The sequence below is a fragment of the Hyposmocoma kahamanoa genome, unplaced genomic scaffold, assembly GCF_003589595.1.
Source record: "Hyposmocoma kahamanoa isolate Upper Pololo Valley unplaced genomic scaffold, ASM358959v1 157, whole genome shotgun sequence".
NCBI classification, from domain to species: domain Eukaryota; kingdom Metazoa; phylum Arthropoda; class Insecta; order Lepidoptera; family Cosmopterigidae; genus Hyposmocoma; species Hyposmocoma kahamanoa.
The window spans coordinates 1951592-1973020 of NW_020653561.1; the positions used below are offsets into that span (position 1 = coordinate 1951592).

At 34.5% G+C, this 21429-nt stretch overlaps 2 protein-coding genes across 2 annotated transcripts in view; both read left to right on the forward strand.

The window, feature by feature from the left end:
* The window catches only part of LOC113240585 (carboxypeptidase B-like), a 33142-nt gene extending 24628 nt beyond the window's left edge, over nucleotides 1-8514 (forward strand). The window contains exons 2-5 of the mRNA XM_026477919.1: nucleotides 2353-2458; nucleotides 2843-2965; nucleotides 7433-7621; nucleotides 7914-8514. Coding sequence (XP_026333704.1) covers nucleotides 2353-2458; nucleotides 2843-2965; nucleotides 7433-7621; nucleotides 7914-8510 — 1015 coding nt within the window. The 3' untranslated portion in view covers nucleotides 8511-8514. The remainder of the gene's footprint in view (nucleotides 1-2352; nucleotides 2459-2842; nucleotides 2966-7432; nucleotides 7622-7913) is intronic.
* A 6193-nt stretch (nucleotides 8515-14707) lies between these two features.
* LOC113240586 (carboxypeptidase B-like) overlaps nucleotides 14708-21429 on the forward strand; it is a 9471-nt gene continuing 2749 nt past the window's right edge. The window contains exons 1-4 of the mRNA XM_026477920.1: nucleotides 14708-14781; nucleotides 14974-15186; nucleotides 16965-17058; nucleotides 18919-19230. Coding sequence (XP_026333705.1) covers nucleotides 14708-14781; nucleotides 14974-15186; nucleotides 16965-17058; nucleotides 18919-19230 — 693 coding nt within the window. The remainder of the gene's footprint in view (nucleotides 14782-14973; nucleotides 15187-16964; nucleotides 17059-18918; nucleotides 19231-21429) is intronic.

The following is a 21429-nucleotide window of genomic DNA, read 5'->3' on the forward strand; positions in this document are numbered from 1 at the left end:
GAAGAATTCGTGAGGTCCGTTGGTTCGTTCCGTAGCTTAGTTTGTATAGCGTCTGGCACGGTATGCAAGAAGACGTCGGTTCGAATCCGACCGGATCGAAGGAATTTTTTCTGAGTGTTTTTTCTGAGTGTTCGATCTTTGTATTAATAATTAAATACAAGTTTTTATAAATAATAATTATTATTCTGGATTGCTAAATAAATACCCTCCGTACTACCAACAAAAACATCTCAAATAAAATGCAGTAATATACCGCAAATCCTGCACTTAAAAAGCACTAATGACATTTTTGGTGTACTTGGATAAATATGATAATATTCCGTTTGAATGGTTCTAACGTTTACTATGAAATTACTCCTTAAAGTATAGTTTATAAACATTTATATTCAGGGAAAACTTAAAAAACGCTACTTGCGGTATGTTTTCAATAAATAAACACCGAAATCACCAGCCCAAACAATAACACACACGATTGTCGTGACGTATATTTGAAGGTGTTTATTTTTTTAAACGACAGACCCAGGCATTAAAAACTTTATGGTTTGCTAGAGTAGTTACCGAGATAGCAATTAATATTATCCTTTTACCTGTTATAACTTGCATATCCGATAAATCGGTATAAAATCATCACTGGCATCTCTAGGTGTGGTATGCGTCTACAGCTGCATGTATCGCGTGAGCGGTTATTATATCAATATAATAATACGCTATAACTTCGTGAGCTAGTAGACAAGGATTCTCGAATTTTCAATTTGTACTGCCGTTTAATATTTGGTAGTGAATATACTTTTACTATTAACTAGGTAATGATAAACTTGGACACGCAGTTTCAAATACTTTGGTTACCTTATTTAAAGGTACCTGTCCAAAAGTGCTTTTATTTCATTATTCTAATTACTGAATTAATGAAAAATATAATATTATGTCGATATAAATACGTAATGAACATGTGTAATTATAAATAACAGATACGCGTTAGTATTTTCGCAATGTTACCGCTCTGACCACGTACGAGAAAGTGATGGGTAACCCTGCCACTTTACTCACACATTTGCGAGTGTGCAGATAGCGCCATGCTGTATGTAGTAGTAGTAGGTAAATAACTTTCGACCGTTGTATGGAGTATCCGGGGTGTGCCATAATAGAAATTTCGACAAATAAGAAATGAATTTAGGATTAGCTCAATTTGGCGCTGCGACGGATTTAGGACGAGCAATGTAATATAACCTTTATCTTCAATGAGAGTACATTTACATTAAACTGCATGCGACATACGGTTCTAATCTGTTGTTTAGAAATATAAAGAAATTTATAATTTGATTATGAATCATCATTCAGCCATACGACGCCCACTGCTGGGCATAGGCCTCCCCCAACGATCTCCACGACGATCGGTCCTGCGCTGCCCGCAGATTGATTATGAATACAAAGATCGAACACACAGAAAAAAATTTCTTGATTGAGACTTAAACCCACGTCCATGCAGCATCGTAGCATTGCTCTAACCATCTGAGCCATGGATCCAGCTACCGAGTCGTCGAAATTCTCCTATGTGTTTTTATTATAGACTTTTGTATACTGATTTTTCGTCGCTGCTAGTGACATCTAGTGAGAGATTTTTGAATAACCTTCTCACCGCAGCCGATACCTTTACAGGCATCACAACTGACGCAGGTGATGCTTGTCGATCAAATGTTTTAACTCCACTAGATTTGTTATGAATATGACTAAACAAAGATCGAACACACAGAAAAATTTCTTCGACCCGGTGGGACTTGAACCCACGTGTTGGGTCGTGTGTGGAAATCGACAGACTTACTTAAGTTGGTCTCGGTTGTACACGAATGTTGTTTTGTTGAGTTATAATCCCAGTACAGAGTACTAAAAAAACCGACCTCAAAAGTACGTGGAATTACGTCTATTTGCTAAGTTTTATTGAAATATCCTCTTGTTCGCCACTATACAGGACTTGACGCTGGTGATAATAAAAATACGTTCTCACTACGACACTACTCAAAGTATATTGACAGAAAAACGTCTTGAATTGAAGAAATAGCAAAATCAACCATTAAAGTAATTGCTCCTAAATTAAAGTTAGGCGCTATTTATAAAAGTGAATCTTCGTGCGTGAACAGCCACCCTTCGATGTGGATGATTTCTTCAAAATGAAATGGGACCACTATGGAAGTACCCCCTTTCCAAGAAAAAAAGAATCATGAAAATCGGTTCACAAATACCGGAGTTATCGCGTAACATACATACAAAAAAAAAGAAAAAAAAAAGAACATACAGTCGAATTGAGAACCTCCTCCTATTTTGAAATCGGTTAGTAAATAATTGACTTTTTTTCAGATTATTGGACTTAGAAGACCAGTTACTGGCTGATGCACGGAGAAAGAAGAGTAACAGAGCCGAAAGTGAGGCGTTGCCTTTAGACAAAATTTATACATATGAAGAGGTATTTGACCTTAAATTTTATAGTTTGTAAGTAGGCGTTCTCGAAAGTACAAGAAACCCTGTATTGCGAGTGCCATAGACACGTACATAAACAACCATAAATAACATCAAAACTCACCAGAGAAACAAGTGTAGGCCATACAAATATATCTCCCGGTCAGGGAATCGAACCCAGGATTTCTGCGTGGCAGACCAGCGTGGTAACCGCATCAGCAGCTATCACGGATTCCCTCACGAATATCCTTAAATTATCACCGGCCCGACTTTATGTAAAAAATGAGTATCTTCCTTTCCTTAACACTGGCGTACTCATCGATTGTATCGATGCATCTATAACACTATAAAAAAGAAAAAGAATCCGTAACATACATTGTTTTTTTTTCAGATTGATGAGTATTTGGAAAAAATCGCAGAAGCACACCCTGATGTCGTCACCCTGGTTGTTGGTGGTTACAGCTTTGAAGAACGACCCATAAAGTACTTAAAGATTTCGACTACTAACTTCCAGGTGAATATTTTACAATAATAACTTGACTGTTACAAGTCATTAATCACCATTACTAACCCAATTGTACGTATGAATGTAACTGTTTATTGTTAAGAAATCAGATCGTGGAAGCGGGTTTCGTCTCTTAAAAGTGAAATGCGTCATTTTGCGTTAAAAAATACAATAGCAGCTTGTTTATCAACAGCTACGAAATTAATAAATATGAAATCTAATCTATGAATCACATTTGCAAAATGACATCTCTTCAATAATTCTACTAACAAAATTAGTCGAATTTCATATTTTGTTTTTATGATACCCGCACCCGACACTCTGAGACGTCATAAGTTGACAAGTCCCATATGTCTGTAATTTCATCAGCAGTCTTACCTTTCCAAAAATTCAAATAATCTGAAACACTTGAAAACGTTACATAGATTAAACTCTACTGGTCATTAGTAAGGCATAGTCAGAAGAATGAGCAAGAACTCTAGAGGTTGCTCTTTTTACATAAATATACATTTGAATACATTTAACATTTTTCAATATTTATAACAAACATTTTAGATTGAGACAACCTGAAGGAGCTAATCAGGTTACAACCACGGATCCTTACCATCCAAGTACGCGAAAGCTATGTAATAACCTTTAGTTTAAAGTATTTGTTTCACAATAGTTTTAAACCTCGTAAATGGCCAATTTTGCCTAGCCACCGGAATCTTACTATAGAAGCTTATACATTGCCTCTTAAACGATTTTTTTTATTTTGTGAAGTCGACTGTCAAGAATAACTAGTTTATTTATTTATTTTTTTCGAAACTGAAACACAATAATGTTTACAGTACTGCTTGGCGGCAGACATAGGTAAGGTGGTAGTACTTCCCTACCTAATAATGTATAATATGCTTTCAATATGTTTATATGTCTAATGTTTGACCGGACACATTGAAACTACATTTATTTTGTACATGAATGAATTATGATGTTGATTATAATAATGATCGTAAGTCTCCGGGTGACGGCCACAGGGTCAGATTTTTGCGATTTAATTATCACCTGACAGACGAGCGTATCGCATACCAGCAGGCCATGACATATTTTTATTTGTTCTGTCACTTGATATCATAATAACCTAACCTAACCTCTGGTTAAAAAACCGACCTCAAAAGTCATTCATCCCCTAGTTTGCCGCCCTTAGAGGTGGAATATTTTCTTAAAATTTAAATCGGACCACTTTTGAGGTGCCCTCTTTCCAACAAAAAAGAATCATCAATATTGGTTCTCAAGTGGCGCCGTTATCGGGTAACATACATACAAAAAAAAACATACAGACGAATTGAGAACCTCCTCCTTTTTTTTTGAAGCCTTCTCCGTCTTATCTAAATTGTTTTCAAATTCAAATTCAAATTTAAAATAATCTTCATTTCATAGGTAAGCATTATTGCACTTGAAATCGTCACAAAGGTTAAACTCTATCGCTCAATCGTAAGGCAGATTCCCCTGTGAAGAATGAGCAAGACACTATAGGGGTTGCTCTTTGTAAATAACATTTGTACACATTCAACATTTACAATACATTTTTTTTTATTTGAAACATCTGAGATCGAGACTACCTCCATGAACTAAACGGGTTACTACCACGGATTTTTGTCATCCAAGTATGCAGAAGTTGTATAATAACCTTGAGTATAAAGTTTTTGTTTCACTATAGTTTTAAACCTCGTGAAAGGCAAATTTTGTACATATTATCAACCGGAATCTTGTTATAGAAGCATATACATTGCCCCTTAAATGATTTTTTTTAAGAAAAGCTAGTTTATTTTTATTCCTCGTATTAATGTTATGTCTATCATTATTTTTCATAAACAAATTACTATTCCTTTTAACATAAATTACATTTTCATAAATGTATTGTGAGGCTAGTGTAAGAATGTTAATTTCCTGAAACTTATCTCTCAAAGATACTTTGGGGCCCAGATTGTAAATTGCCCTAACTGCACGTTTCTGCAGGACAAAGATTCCATTGATATCGGCGGCATTACCCCAAAGCAAAATGCCGTATGTCATTAGACTGTGAAAGTAGCTGAAGTAAACCAATCTAGCGGTTTCGACGTCTGAAAGTTTCCTTATTTTTTTAATCGCGTACACTGCAGAGACGAGCGGTTTTGATAACTTACTTATATGGGGACCCCATTGCAATTTAGCATCTAACGTTATACCTAGAAATACAACTGTATCCACAAAATTCAATTTTTCGTTTCTAACTACAATGTTTGTAACCGTCTCTCTAACATTGGGTAATGTAAATTTCACACAATTTCTTTTTTTTCTCATTAAGGAGTAGGTTATTAACAGCAAACCAATCAACTACTTTAGATATAGCATTGTTCACATCGTCGTAGGAACATTGGTGCCTTTTAACTTGAAATAATAAGGAAGTGTCATCAGCAAACAATACTATCTTATGTTTTATACCCTCCATAAGGCTAGGTAAGTCATTAATATAAACTAAAAACAAAAATGCACCTAGAATTGAACCTTGAGGGACACTCATGCTAATTGCAGACCCTGATGATCTCGTACCATTAACATCGACCCACTGTACCCTACCACGCAAATATGATTTAAGAAGGTCGGGATCACGTTCCGCCACACCATAATGGCGAAGTTTCCTGACCAGTGTATCATGGTGCACACAATCAAAAGCCTTGGAAAGGTCACGTGAGACTTCCCATGCATCAAATATATGATTAATCAACTCGACACCAGCATCGGTTGTAGAGCGATCCTGAGTGAAACCAAATTGTTTAGGAGACATTAAGTTATTACTATAAAAATGTGCACACATCTGATTTAGAATATTTTTTTCAAATATTTTACTGAGAGTTGGTAGTATTGATATAGGTCTGAAATTGGTGGGGTCAGAAATACTACCAGATTTGAAAAGTGGAATATCTTTACTTTGCTTCATGAGGTCAGGAAAGATACCATCATCAACACATTTATTAAAGATACAGGCTAAGTAAGGCACAATACAATCAACTATAGAACTAATTATTCTGACTGAAAGATCATCAAGATCAGCAGTGTTTTTTGTGTTTATAGATTAAAGGCTTTAACAATGTCGTTTGGAAATACATGACGGAACCTGAATTATACAATTTATTGGGATTGTTAACGTACGGAATGTCAGTTAGTTTAAGGATTACATTATTTCTATAAGCTTTAAGTCGACCATTATTTATCGGAACAAATGTGATATTCTTTTTTGGCATTTTGTTAACAGTTATATTAAAAGTGGCCAATTGACCGCAGTGATCAGAAGTTAATTTATTTATAATAGATTTATTACGAGGTACGGCGTTAGTATAAATGTTGTCTAAACAAGTGGCAGTAGTAGAAGTTATTCTAGTAGGCACCAAGAAAAGATTCACAAGATTGTAACATTGGAAAAATGATATGAGCCTACTGCTAGCACTGGAATCTCCTAATAAGTTAACATTGAAGTCACCACAAACAGCAATATATTTATTTGGATTATTTAATTGGCCTAAAACTTCATCTAATTTTTTTTTCAAATAGTTCGTAAGATGAATGAGGGAGTCTGTACACGCTTGATAAAACAAGCCGTTCAAGCTCTATGCAGGATATCTCTATAGTCAGCTAAATAGATAGGCTCACAATATCTGTCCGTTCTTCAAATTTTAAATTATATTTAATAAGAATTAAAGAGCCGCCATGAATAGCTTTTTCTCTGCTGAACGAACTAGCCACCTGGCTAATGTATGTGTGACCTCTTAAGAGTTTTGGTGAAACTACAGGCACGTGACTTATCAACTCATGTCTCAGGGTGACGGTTGCAGTGCCCCTCAAATCTTTGCGGTTAAAGCTCTGAGTGATACTGCTATGGATAGGCTTTTTTTTATTTATTTCACGGAAACAAACAGTCATCAACATACAGGTAATAAACCAAAATTGATACACATACAGACCTGGAGTTCCAAAGTTGCTGGAGTTTTCCGACTTGTCGCTTACCACCACGATTTGTTTGTCCCGTCACTTGGCACTATAGAATTAGCCCGAAATGTTGGTTAGTGTGAAAAAATAAGTATAACGATTAAATAAACAAATAGTGTACCTTAAAGCACAGTTTTATTTCCAATGCAGGAGCAATCGCGTAAACTAAAGCGTAAAGAACTCGATGAAATAATTCTTACACGTGATAACTCAGCCGTACTAGTCGTATTATGCCCAATTTCAAGTTTATAGCTTAGTTGAATATCGATATATTGCATGGACAAAGTTAGTTTGAAAATATTTTTTTAATAGTTTTTTATTTTAGATACGACTGCAACCGAAGTCTCACTATGAAGGTTCATTTATAGCTGGTTTTGCAATCCCATTTCATAAGACGTGATTGTATCGAATCAAATTCCACAATAACATGCACATTCTTTTATGGATATGTCGTTTATTTTTATGTTTCAGAACTCTAGCAAACCAGTAATTTACATGGAGACCTTACTTCATGCTCGTGAATGGATCACTCAGTCAGCTACTCTTTACGCTATTGAGAAGCTTATCATTGACGTTGAGGACTCAGATCTAGTGAATGACATTGACTGGATCATAGTGCCTATAGCCAATCCCGATGGATATGAATTTTCTCACGACGGAGTAAGTAAACATAATTTAAAGGCAGCGGATTTTTAAATCATTAAGCATTGCAAACAAATTACTACCTAATATGCGTCCCTGAGGAATTTTGTAACCTTAATAATACAATTTTATATATTTCTACATATATAATTAGGGCTCTATGTACTTTGAGGAGAAATTCCTAAATATTAATCATCTGTCCTGCCCGTAATATAACACAAACGGAATTTTGTTTACATGGCATTTTAGCAAATTTGGTTTGGAGTACACTGTTGAACTAATGTCTAACGGAATTTTTAATTGCTTATAGAATCGACTTTGGCGTAAAAATCGTGCAACTGGTTACATGGTTGGTGACGTATGCGTTGGAGTTGATTTAAATCGCAATTTTGACAGCAACTGGTCATCTCATTCTAGCAACATCGTATGTTCCGACCTTTTCCACGGTCGAGAAGCTTTTTCGGAACCGGAAAGCCAAATTGTCCGAGATATTATCGAAGAACATATCGACAGACTGGAACTGTTCCTTGATATCCATAGTTTTGGAAGCATGATTCTTTACGGTATGGGCACAGGACAACTTCCTCCAAATGGCCTGTTTCTACATCTGGTTGGTATTCAGATGGCAACTGAAATAGATAAAGTTAAAACGTCTTGGAATCCTAATTACATTGTTGGAAATGTTGCGGCAGTTTTATATCAAGCGTCAGGAAGTGCTCAAGACTACGCTCAGGAAGTTACAAATCGTTTTGCTTACACTTTTGAATTGCCAGGATATAGATACGGCCTTGGGACCTTAGCAGGCTTCCTTGTTGATCCAGCATTTATTGAACAGGCTGGATTTGAGACGTGGGAAGGTATTAAGGCTGGTGCGAGATACGTAAGGGATAATTACAGAAACGCGTAAAGACATAATCTTCTGTGATATTTTCCAGTAAATATTTTGATAAAAGAATGTTGTTTTATTGTGATAAATATTGTTAAACGAAAAACCTAATCATATAATTTAAGATAAAGTAATGATTGATATTACTGATATAATAGTGTTTTCGCAGCCAGTTTACCACAAGGTGGGTATGCTAGCAGATGCTACGAGATGCATACGAGGATATTACCCGCCGGATAATGGAATACATACCACGTGTACTAGCTTCTATTCGCCTCATATCGTTCACGTTCTATCTCCGACGAACATTAAACGTACGTTGCGTCAAAAATGATAAATTGTTCGCTTGTAACAACGGTATTACAAACTACTTATTTGTGTTAATTATGATTGATGCGTTATTTATCAATAGATTAAAACTGTACATGACAATAAGATTATCGGGAATATTAAGAAAATAAATTACAAAGACGTCATAGGAATTTTAGATTATTATTTTTTTATTTAATAAAGTTTTATTCAAGTAAGCCTAACTCACAAGCACTTTTGAATAGTCAAAATCACACAAAAGATTACAAAAAAAGACAAGTCAAGTAAATAAAACAATTCATACAAAATGGTAAGTAGGTAACAAGACGATATAATATTAACTCCAAAATTTTTATCGTTCATGTACTAATCGACAGTATAATAACCCTTTTGCCAGAAGTTTATTTTTAACATACATCTTAAACTTATAAAATGGTAAATATGCAATTTCAGTCGGTATTTTATTGAAATATGTAATTCTTTCTCCCATAAAAGAATTACAAACTTTTTTGCAATCGGAATTGAGGCATGATTAATTTATCTTTATTTCTAGTATTCCGTTTGTGTATATCGCTGTGTTTCTTAAATACAGTAATATTTTGATGGACATATAAAATACAATTAAAAATAAACTGTGATGCTACCATAATAATATTAAAAGTTTTGAAAAAATTTTTATGGTAGACACTGTTTCCCAGTCTATATATAGACCTTACAGCTCTCTTTTCTAAAACAGAAATAGTCGCAATGTCAGCTGTTTTCCCCCATAGTAGAATGCCGTATGACATTAAGCTGTGGAAGTAGCTGTAATTTATTACAGCTACTTCCACAGCTAGTTTACTAGGCGAGCAGTTTCTTTATTTGTAAGTTCTTTAATTTTTCTTACCGCATATGCAGCCGAACTGAGTCTCGCTGCTAGGGCTGTAATATGAGGATTCTATTGTAATTTACAATCCACAGTGATGCCTAGGAACACTGTAGATTCAACCAATTTCAACAGATCATTGTTCAACATTATTTTACTGTTTACACATTTAACATTTGGAAGTGTGAAATTTATACACTTAGTTTTTTGGCATTCAGTTGTAAATTGTTCACAGTAAACCAATGAAGAACCTCTGCAAGAGCCTTATTTACGTCGTCAAAATTATTTTTTGTTCGGTTAGTTTTAAAACTCAAGGAAGTGTCATCAGCAAATAAGACTACTTTGCATCGGTTTTCTACAAAAAAAGGTAGGTCGTTCACATAAACTAAAAATAAAAAGGGACCTAATATTGAACCTTGCGGTACTCCCATTTGTATAGACGATCCAGACGATGTGCTTCCATTAACATTAACTCTTTGAATTCTGGAACTGAGATACGATCGAATCAATTTTAAATCATTATCACGGATTCCATAGCGTTTGAGCTTCATCAAAAGAGTGTTATACTCAACACAGTCAAAAGCTTTGGAAAGGTAGCAAAAAACACCAATGGCATTCTGCGACCCCTCCCAAGCCTCATAGATATGTTTTAACAACGCAATACCAGCGTCTGTGGTAGATCGGCCCCTAGTAAAACCATATTGTTCTTTATGGAGGAGGCGAAATTTCCTAAAATGTATACTCAGCTGATCAAGAATAATTTTCTCAAAGATCTTGCTAAGTGCTGGCAGAACAGAGACGGGTTGATAAATACTGGGGTCATCTTTACTACCCGATTTAAATAGTGGCAAGACTTTACTATGTTTCATAAGATCAGGAAATATACCTTTGTCAACACAGCCATTAAATACATCTACTAATACTGGAGCTATAATATTTTTGATATGCTTAATGATTTTAATAGAAATGTCCCACAAATCACAAGTATTTTTCATTTTTAAAGTTTTAAACGTTTTTAGTATCTTCACAGGTAACATATCTAAAATTAAATTGTTCTTCACACATGGGTACATATATTTTAAGTAGCTCTTCTGATTTTTATGAAGAAGCATTAAGTGACTTCGTAGTGACAATAGGTATATTACATTTTAAGTTGTGAAGTATGTATCGTATTATTGTTATTATTTAATCTTGATGCAAATTTTGACGTGCAGACGTAATTTACCACATACATCATTATCATTTCAGTCGAAAGACGTCCTCTGCTGGATAAAAGCCTCCCCCAAAGATAGCCATAGCAGTGGGCAAGGCACATTGCTCACAGAACAGATAACCGATGGGGCCAAACGGTTCTCTATTTACAATTGCGTATCGGAAGACGTTGATGACCTGGTGACGGTTGCCGATAATCCGCTGGATGCAAGCAGCGCAAGACCGGTCGTTGTGTCGATCTTTGAGGGAGACCTATGATGATAATGATGAAATTTCGTAAACATGACTTGAAAAACCTGTTTTTTATTAAACTTTGATTTAATCAGTGTTAAACTGTTACAGTTAAGGTTTTGAAGGGTAAAGGTACTGGTTAAATTATAGGCTCAAGGTGACTCAAGCTCAGAATGGCACTACAACTGTTATGGACAAGCGTGTAGCTTACCATCAGGTGCATGACTTGTTCGTCTCGTCACTTGATACTATAATCAGTACAGAGTACTAAAAAAACCGACCTCAAAAGTACGTGGAGTTACGTCTATTTGCCAAGTTTTATTGAAATATTCTTAAATTCGCCACTATACAGGACTTGACACTGGAGATATTAAAAATCGGTTCTCACTACTCAAAGTATATTGAAAGAAAAACGCCTTGAATTGGGGAAATAGCAAAATCAACCATTATAATAATTGCTCCTTAAGTAAAATTTAGGCGCTATTTATAAAAATGAATCAAAATGCGTGAACAGCCACCCTTAGAGGTGGATGATTTTCTTCAAAATGAAATGGAACCACTATAGAATTCCCCCTTTCCAACAAAAAAAGAATCATGAAAATCGGTTCACAAATACCGGAGTTATCGCGTAACATACATACAAAAAAAACATACAGTCGAATTGAGAACCTCCTTATTTTCTTTCAATAGATTAATATTGTGCATAGTAAATACTGAGTTGATGCTAACGTACACGCTACATTGTAACGAATTCATATTTATTTAAAAATGACGGTTGCAATTCTACATTTTCACTTTTTTCCGCTAAATATTCACGGCGAGTGTATCATATTATGTACTAACTCTATATTAAGTGAATTACGATTTATTATTGATAAATTTACGTAAACATCACGAACACGCGTAATACACAGCAGTGTAGCATGTTAAACACACCTCAGTACCTATGTCTATTGTGTACACACATGAGGTTTACATGTGCTTTTCACACACGAGTACATAATGAACACGCTACACTGACTACATCATGTGCAGTAACATTGCTTGTACTCTATCAATGCCTACTTTGAAAGCAGTACATATTGTAATAAAACCTCTCGAGCTCTTTATTCGCGATCCTTATAATGCATGGCAAACTTTTTTGGATACATAAATCGCGTATATTTCTTTTTTCATTTGACGTCAGCCGCGACTATGGGATCTGTTAAGCGTTCGAAACCTTGGTTTTGTTTGAAAAAAAAAAAGAAGAAATTTATTTGTCACAAAACTAAAAAATATCAATTTCAATTTACATTGATCTCTTAGTACTTAGATCTACCCAAAGTCTCTCTTTTTTAACCGACTTCAAAAAAAAAGGAGAAAGTTATACATTCGGCAGCTATGTATCTAAGGAATGTTTTATGTATGTTGTTCGATTTATCCGTCAATTTTTACATGGAGATATTTCTCTTTAAGTACTACAGAGTACCTGCTAAATTTTGATTTTCGACTGAATCCCTTTTAGTTGTTAAATTGACATTTATCCTCAAATTTGCAAATTGCCCAGCGGTTAACGACAAGCCGCACTGCCTTCTACCCCGTCCGGTGCTTGTCGACGTCGGATCTGTGTAAAATGTTCTCCGCCTGTTCTTATTTTATGCATGTTATTATACAGCGCTGGACAGGATTACAGATTGCGGGACCCGAAAGGCGACCCCCCGCACCTCACCTCCTAAACTCTAGGCTCACGTTGAAATACCTTATAGATGATTCCTCCCAAGCAGTACACCCATATCTAAATATATACTATAAGATATCTAATAGAATTTAATTCGATTGAATATTTTAAGAGTTCAAAATCCGTCAAGATATCTCGAAGAAGGTTTTTGTGATAATTTAAAGTAAAAGTGGGCACAACTTTATTAGTAGATCACAAGAGTGCTTTGAGAAACTATCTGTAGTGTTAAGAGTGATTATCTTTTTTCTCAAGTAACCCTTCTAGATTGCTACAAGACCATTTGTAGAATGTAGACAGTTTTTATTTAGTCTTGTAGACAGTTTCTAGATAATTTATAGTATATGATAGTTTTCTTAGTAATGCTATTTTAAAACCAAAATACTAAAGCGTTACAAACATACGACGCAATTCTCTTAATACTAATAGATTTCAAGTTTCATGGCTTACAAAATATAAACTATCAAAATTGCAACATGGCGAAATTAGATATAATATTTCTGACTTTTTCACGCAACGTTTCATCGTTTAGAAAGCGCGAATTGACGTGCGACTTTAAATACATTGTGAAAAGTGATGTAAAACTTGTCATAAAAGTAATGCGCTCGCTGAATTTTAAATATTTATGTATATAATATAAGTTTATATATTTATACTATAAACTTAATAAAAATACAGTTATCCATTTTGGGTTTTAAATGTTTATAGAAAGCTTAAATATACAAAATAACTCACAAAGCAAAACATTTCCAAGAAGTTCTAGGCTTCTTCAAGCCAATTTCAACTTAAATTTATTTTTTAAAAAGAAGAGAAAATATTTTCTCGGCTACTTCATAGACATTCTTTAAAAATAAAAATGGCGATAAGAATTTAAAGCTTTTTTCAAAACACTGTTGGGAGCATTTTGTCTATAGCTTTATCTATAGAAAAACTTTAGAATACGAAAAGATTATTTTTACTTCCTTAAGTGTGGTCGATCTTGTAGAAGAATATTCACTCCTATGAAGCTTTTATGATTGTCTACAAGACGCGATGTTTCTAAGCGATTTTTTCTTTTGACAGTATTACAAAACCTTTATAAAAGTTATAGTGAATGGTGAGTGTATTATGCAATAAAAAACTTTTCAAAACACTTTAAAACAATTTAAAAAATCCAATTTGTCGCAAAAAAACGTTATTCTGCATAAATAATGGCTTATCAATTGTCAACCGTAACCATGTGATTTGCAAAAAACCCATAACGATGGTTTGTTTATACGCTATTCAAATCGGAAAAGATTGTTTCGTTTTCAATGCGACAATCTAAAAATTCAATTGTCCCTTATTTACCGATATATAAATACAATACCAAGTGCGAAAAGATTATTACCAAAATCGTGTCATAACCATCCCACCTGGTAGGAATATCTGAAATGTTTTTCAATAAACAGTTTGCTTCAAATAACTGTCACATCTAAAATATATTTGATTACTTTATTTGACATTTTTCATAAAATAAAAATAATAATACTAGGCGAAAACATCGATACCTTATTGAACAACATGGTTTCTTTTGAATCAATTCCCTTAAATCGATGTTCAAAATTTGAACAACATGAAATATTGTGTATTTTACTAATTTAGAAATATTTATATATTGTGGACCTAAGCGAAGACGACAATTACAATACATTTCAAAATATTCAAGAACATATATTAAGGCATATATTAAAAAAAATTCAACTCGAGATCGTTTGTCTAATAACCATTTTATCATGTAAATCATACGTAATCTAAATCCTCTTATAGACCTGCCTTACACATAAGTCCAACAATAAGAGCATAGATAAATAATTTTACACAAATTTGTATATATTCATATCATTCCATCAAGACTCGAGGGCAATCATGATCCTTAAGTTGTTGCTGCTAGTTATTAGTGTTGTTCTGTTAGTGGAAGCAAAGAATGAAGACTATAAAGGGTAGATAATGACTTGTAAATACTCCAACCATGTACTCGTAGAAATTTTTTTGGCAAACTAAAATACGATTTTCGAATAAAACAATACTTGAAATTAGTGACTTCTAAGAAAACGGTTCAAAGTTTTTCCGTTACCATTTTTTATTTACAAAACGTTTTTTTTTTAATGTTCAATTTCAACTATCGCTTTCAGATATAGAATCTATAATGTCAAATTCAAAACAGAGGAACAACAAAATGGGTACAACAAGTTAAAAAGTGATATCATAGACTTTATTAGAAGACCTTCTTTTGGTAATAACATTGTAGGGAAAGCCGTGGTTCCCCCCTCTCATTTCGATTTCTTCGAAGAACAGTTGGAGGAGTTGGCAATACCAATAGATGTAGCTGTCGAGGACTTGTATGAGTAAGTATCACTTTTTTAAGGATACCATGGCAGTCCTTTTCCTTTTAAAGAATTACATTACAAATTAACAATTATATTAAACAACATCATATTCGTTGTTCTGGTCCCAAAGTAAGTGACTAAAACACTTGTGTTAAGGAAATTGGAAACAACGACGGTACCAATAACACCCAGGCTCGAGATAATATAGGAAAATTAGTTTTTTCTATATTGACTCGGCTGAGTATCAAACCTGGGACCTTAGAGATGGCGACACCATAAAAGGCACTCGACCACTGAGGTCGTCAAACAGGTTTCCCAGGTCAGTAAAACAAAACAAAAGATCTTAGGGTACATGCAACAAAATTATGTATACTTCTGAATGTCACTGTATTCATTCGTTCAGTAAAATCAACGATATCTGTGTGATAGCGCACTAGATGTGTTCCATGCACACGCTGTGTTTCGCTAATGTGCGGTGAAGACACAATACTTCAATATCGTAGATTAATAAGCAAAAGAGTGTTCTGAAAACATAATGACAGAGCAGGGATAATATATAAATATAGTAGTTACTATGGCTACCATATTTAAATTTAAAAAATATAAAAAGAAGATTAGGCTGCATGGTCTAAAGACCTTTGCCTTTTCGCAAGGAAAGTACATAACATAAAATCAATAATTTCAACAAGTCGACTGTATTTTTTTCTTTTACTTAATTTGTCGTAATATAATAATAATAGTAGAAATGTATTGTTTAACTATCGTTAATTCCCCAACTATGGATAGATATCGTTGGTAAACACTCAATATTAATCTGCCTGCTAGTTCATTCCCAATAGGTATATAGGTATAGACAATCACCTCTGTCCACGCTACTATGGCACTGATACTCTTTGACAAAATTCGACATTAAAACAAAACACTGTCACTATTGGTAGTGTTTTGTTTGGAACATGTAGTTGCTGTGAATGTTCTTGTCTATAGTTGAAGTCGTTGAGTAAAGTGTATTAATTGCAATTAGATGTGAAATTTACCAAAGCGCAGTGAGCAGAGAGAGCGACGCTTTCACGGTAGCTGACTGAAATTGAACGACCGAGTAATTTATAAATGGAATGACTCGGCCGTTCCTTAACCGATTTGCATGAAATTTCAAATATTATTGTACAAGTCGTAGCAATACCCAAATTTTTTAATATTGACCTATAACCTGAGATAAATAAGGTCAAAAGTCACCATGTTAATGGAAACATATTTAGACTTCGCCATGGGAAGTGCTGCCAACATATCTACTTCTACCGCCGAGCAATAATGTTCACGTTACTGAGTTTCGGTTTTGAAGGGCAAGGGTACAGGTGAAATTACAGGCACATGGGACTTGTCAACTTTTGTCTTAGGGAGGGGCAGGACGCCTCAACTCTTTGTGATTTAAAACTCGGAGTGGCCACCATGCGCACAACTTGTTCGTCACGTGACTTGTTGTAAAATATTGCGCTTGTAAATGTAAAGAACTATGAAAAAAGTATTATAAGAAATTCAAATCTGTGCTTCGGTAGGGAATCGACATTGAGCGTAGCCACATGCAATATTTCTTAGTGTTATTTATCATTGGTTACCTGTACATGTACACATCCGTAACACAGGCCAATTCCAAGTGTAGTCTCCAGTTTCTTACAAAGATGTATTAATGATAAGTCCATAATATTAATTACTTATTTATAAGTAAACTGTGTAAAGAGAAAAATAAAGATTATTATTGTTATACTAAATAATAAATCAATAAAATATACAAATTGCAGGCATTTGGAAACGGTAGAGAAATCACGTCCTAGAACAACAAATGACGATCCGGATAGAGAGTTTGATTTTGATAGATACCACAGATATGAACAAGTAAGTAAAGTTATCATGGAATAGATAGGCTTATTTTGATAGTTTGCAAAGTTTTGTGGAAGTAGGAATAAAACAGATGTTTTTAATGAAACATCTGTAATAAGAGGAATATAAATAAACTGGCAGTTCTTGACAGCCCTTTACAAAGGCCCAAATTCATTTACAGTACGTATGAAACTTGATGAGCGAACAAACGTCAAAACGGCCATCATAGCGTGTCGGTACTTTAAGGGGCATGTGCACGCTTCTACAATAAGATTCCGGTTGATATTCAAAATTTGCATTTTACGAGGTTTGAAACTATTGTGAAACAAAAACTTTATACTAAGTTATTTATTATTACACAGCTTTCGCGTACGTGATGACAAAAGTCTACGATCTATGACATTTGAAATAAATATTGTGAATGAATAAATATGCACAAGTGTTTGTTTATAAGGAGCATCACCCAGAGGGTCTTACTCATTATGTATGGGTAGTACGTTTAAACAATATAACAATTTCAAGTGTAAGTAATTTGTTTACCGATGAAATAACGATAATGTAGTTGAATTCAGACTAATATTACAATTTGAAATACAATGTCAAGGGGGTGTATAAGCGTCATAAAAAAGTGGTGTCAAAATATAACGACATCCAATAAAAAATAAATTTCAAAGAGTATCATAGTATCTATTGTATAGAATCCATTAGCCAATGCAGTTTGTTTCATTAAAGTGAAAAATACTTAATTGGTAAGCAAGGCTGCAAAAGTTGTTGTTCGACGCGAGTGCTAGTACTGAAACCTGAGCAAGCGAAATAGCCTAACCGCTCACGCGATGCGCTCCTCCTACCGCAAAATGGCGGCTATTTGGTTTCGCAAATTAGAAAAGCATTCAGTTTAAATACAAGTTTTTATAAATAAAAATTATTATTCTGCATAGCTAAATAAATACCCTCCGTACTACAACAAAAACATCACAAATAAAATGCAGTAATACACCGCAAATCCTGCACTTAAAAGCACTAATGAAATTTTTGGTGTACTTGGGTAAATATGATAATATTCCGTTTGATTGGTTCTCACGTTTACCATGAAATTATTCCTTAAAGTATAGTTTATAAACATTTATATTCAGGGTAAACTTAAAAAACGCTACTTACGGTATGTTTTCAATAAATAAACACCGAAATCACCAGCCCAAACAATAACACACACGATTGTCGTGACGTATTTTTGAAGTTGTTTATTTTTTTAAATGACAGACCCAGGCATTAAAACCTTTATGGTTTGCTAGAGTAGTTACCGAAATAGCAATTAGTATTAGTTCTTTTACCTGTTATAACTTCGATATTTGATAAACCGGTATAAAATCATCAACGGCACCTCTAGGTGCGGTATGCGTCTACGGCTGCATGTATCGCGTGAGCGGATAAGATTGAACCACGAGCGAAGCGAGAGTTTCAAAGGTAGAATCCTGAGCGTAGCACGAGAGGCAATACAACTTTGGTGCCGAGCGAAACACACAACTTTTCACCTCACTATAGCGAGGAAAATGGTAGATGAAAGAAAAATAGTTGAACTATAACAAATCAGATTTAATAAAGACAATTAGTTATCGCTGTCAATTTAATGTCAAGTATAATAAGAATAAAATATACCAACGGATTTATATTACCTATATAATGTACGAACATTGTGTTTTTTGTTCATCGAAAGAAAATTTAGGTGCACCACAGTCCATCGTCAGCGTTTTACCACGCTAGCGTGGAAAAAGCGATTTGAGCTCAGATTTTAATGAGAACGAAAGCCTTTCCGAGCTAGTGAGGTGGAGAATATATTATTGATTCGTGAAATTAAACAGAAACGTACCATTTCAGATACTTAATCATCTTCATGCTCTTCAAGAAGCACACGAGAATTCTACGATAAGAATTACAGTCAACGAATTTGACAGAACTGACGAAGACAGACCTATTGTATATTTGACAGTATCAGAAAACAGTGCAACTACGGATAAACCAGTGGTTATAATCGAGGGTGGCATAAATCCTAGAGAGTGGATCACTGTACCAGCAGCTTTAAATATTGTGAATAGCCTGACTCAAAATGCAGCAAGTTTCTTGAGTAGGGCAGACTGGATTATAGTTCCTGTTTTGAATCCGGATGGATATGAATATACGCATACAAACGTAAGTACATGACTTGCCGTCGAATAAAAGTACAAATAACAAATATTAGACATAGACGAGATGAGCAGCTCGTGCTGGTAAGCGATACGCCTGTCCATAACAGTTGCAATGCCTCATCTGAGGGTTACTGCCACTACGCCCGTTACCCTGAGACATAAGTTGACAAGTCCCATGTGCCTGTAATGTCACCAGCACCCTTTACCCTTCCAAACTGGAACGCAGTTATGCTCATATTACAGCTTGGTGGCAGAAATAAATAAGGTGGCAGTACTTCCCTGGACGAACTCTTTCACATCTTACCTAAGTTGCTCTGATCCAGTAGTTAAAGTTCTTGTGTATTGGAAATCGGAAACAATTGCTCTACCACAAACATTCGGCCTCGAGACAATATAGAAAAGTTAGTTATCTACATTGACCCGCCCGGCGATCGAACCTGAGACCTGATGACATCATCAAAACCGGTGTGTAAGCCAGTCGATCACGGAGTCGTCAATCCATGATGACTGACTGGAAGAGAGTGCTATAGAGAAAACAGGAAGGATTTTAGTGATATTAATAATTTAAGTTTAGATTAGTACCGATATGTTTTATTTTAAATTTTTATTTTTTAATTCCGGTTGATTGTGCTTTTATTTTGTTTTTGAGTTTCTAAATTGATGTAACGCCATGGTAAATACCGTTATAAATACTTTTTGTTATTGAATAAATAAATAAATGCTACAAAGGTATCTGTTGTACATAACCTTCGGTGATATTCTGTCAAAGCCCTCAACGGTTTAAAACACATCAAAAATTACCGATTACTCTTACTTAACAATTCTGAAATGTTTCAGAATGTTAAAGGCGGTTGAGATGTTGGATTTTTACATCTTCACCATTTCGAGTAATTTGGAATAACACAGACACTAATTAAAAGTAAATTCTTGCGCCAACCCAAAGCCCTTGCCAAGTATTTGGAAAATATGAAACGAGAAGATAAAAAAAACATACTTTTTGGTTTGTTTTTATTTCTTGTAACAAATCCTTCAAGTAAAACTTTTAACATCTATTTGTCATTTACACAGATTCTGTTTATTCAAGTGCGATAAAATCTTATAAAATAGTGTAGATTAAAAATATTTATTGCCAAAACAACACACTAATCTCATTAATGATTACACTTGCTAATTATTTAGATATAACTTACTACGATTATTATTGTTCGCGACAAACGGAACGCCGCACAGTGGGCCCGAATTGATAATTCTTGGACATAGGAATAACTTGTGGACTATCGAGCAAATTTTTTTTTATATGATAGATAATAACATTCCTACTAACTTTTATTAGTGTGTATTTTCTTGAAAAGTTGATAGTTTCGGGGAATTTTTTTTTGTATGGAGAAATATACATTTAATTTTTTTTCTCAAAATATACGAAAATGTAACGTGCGTGGGTTACTCACAGTATAGTTCCAATCATTTTCTATGTAGAAAAAAATAATCCATCTGCATGTACTTGCGTCTTTGTAAGTAAAGGTGCGGCAAAATTGCTAACTTTTTTTATGTACTTTTTTAACAAAATACGTGAGCTTCGACTAAAGAAAAATTAATTTAAGTGCAATTTAGAATGTTATAATAATAACACGAAACTTAAGTAGAAACTAGTATATTGTGTTAAAAAATAAATAAGAAATCTAAAATTTTGACACCTTTTTATACATAAAGCCACAAGTACCTGCAGATGGATTATTTTTTTCTTGATAAAGAATGATTGGACCTATACTGTAAATAAACCACACACATTACATTTTCCTACAATAAGAGATAAAGAATAAAATGTATATTTCTCAGTACAAAAAAAAATTAATTACCTTTTTTCTCAGAAACTATCAACTTTTTAAAATTATAGAATGTACAATACCAGGTCTTAAATTTAGAAAAATACTACCGGCCATAATCGGCTATCTTCGGATTCATAGAGCGCCGTTTCGGTCGCACAACGGACAAATCCGAAATGTTACTTAAGTATGAGTGACAGAGACGTCGCTGCTTACAAACCTGAAATCAGCCGATAGTCTTTTTCTAAAGCTCGATATGTAATTTATACGGCCTGGTACTATAAGTTCGCGGCGTGCGCGGCACCTTGCAGGGCGCGTGTTTCGTGGCGTGCCCGGCTTCTTGGCGGGCGCGTGTTTCGTGGCATGCGCGGCTCCTTGCC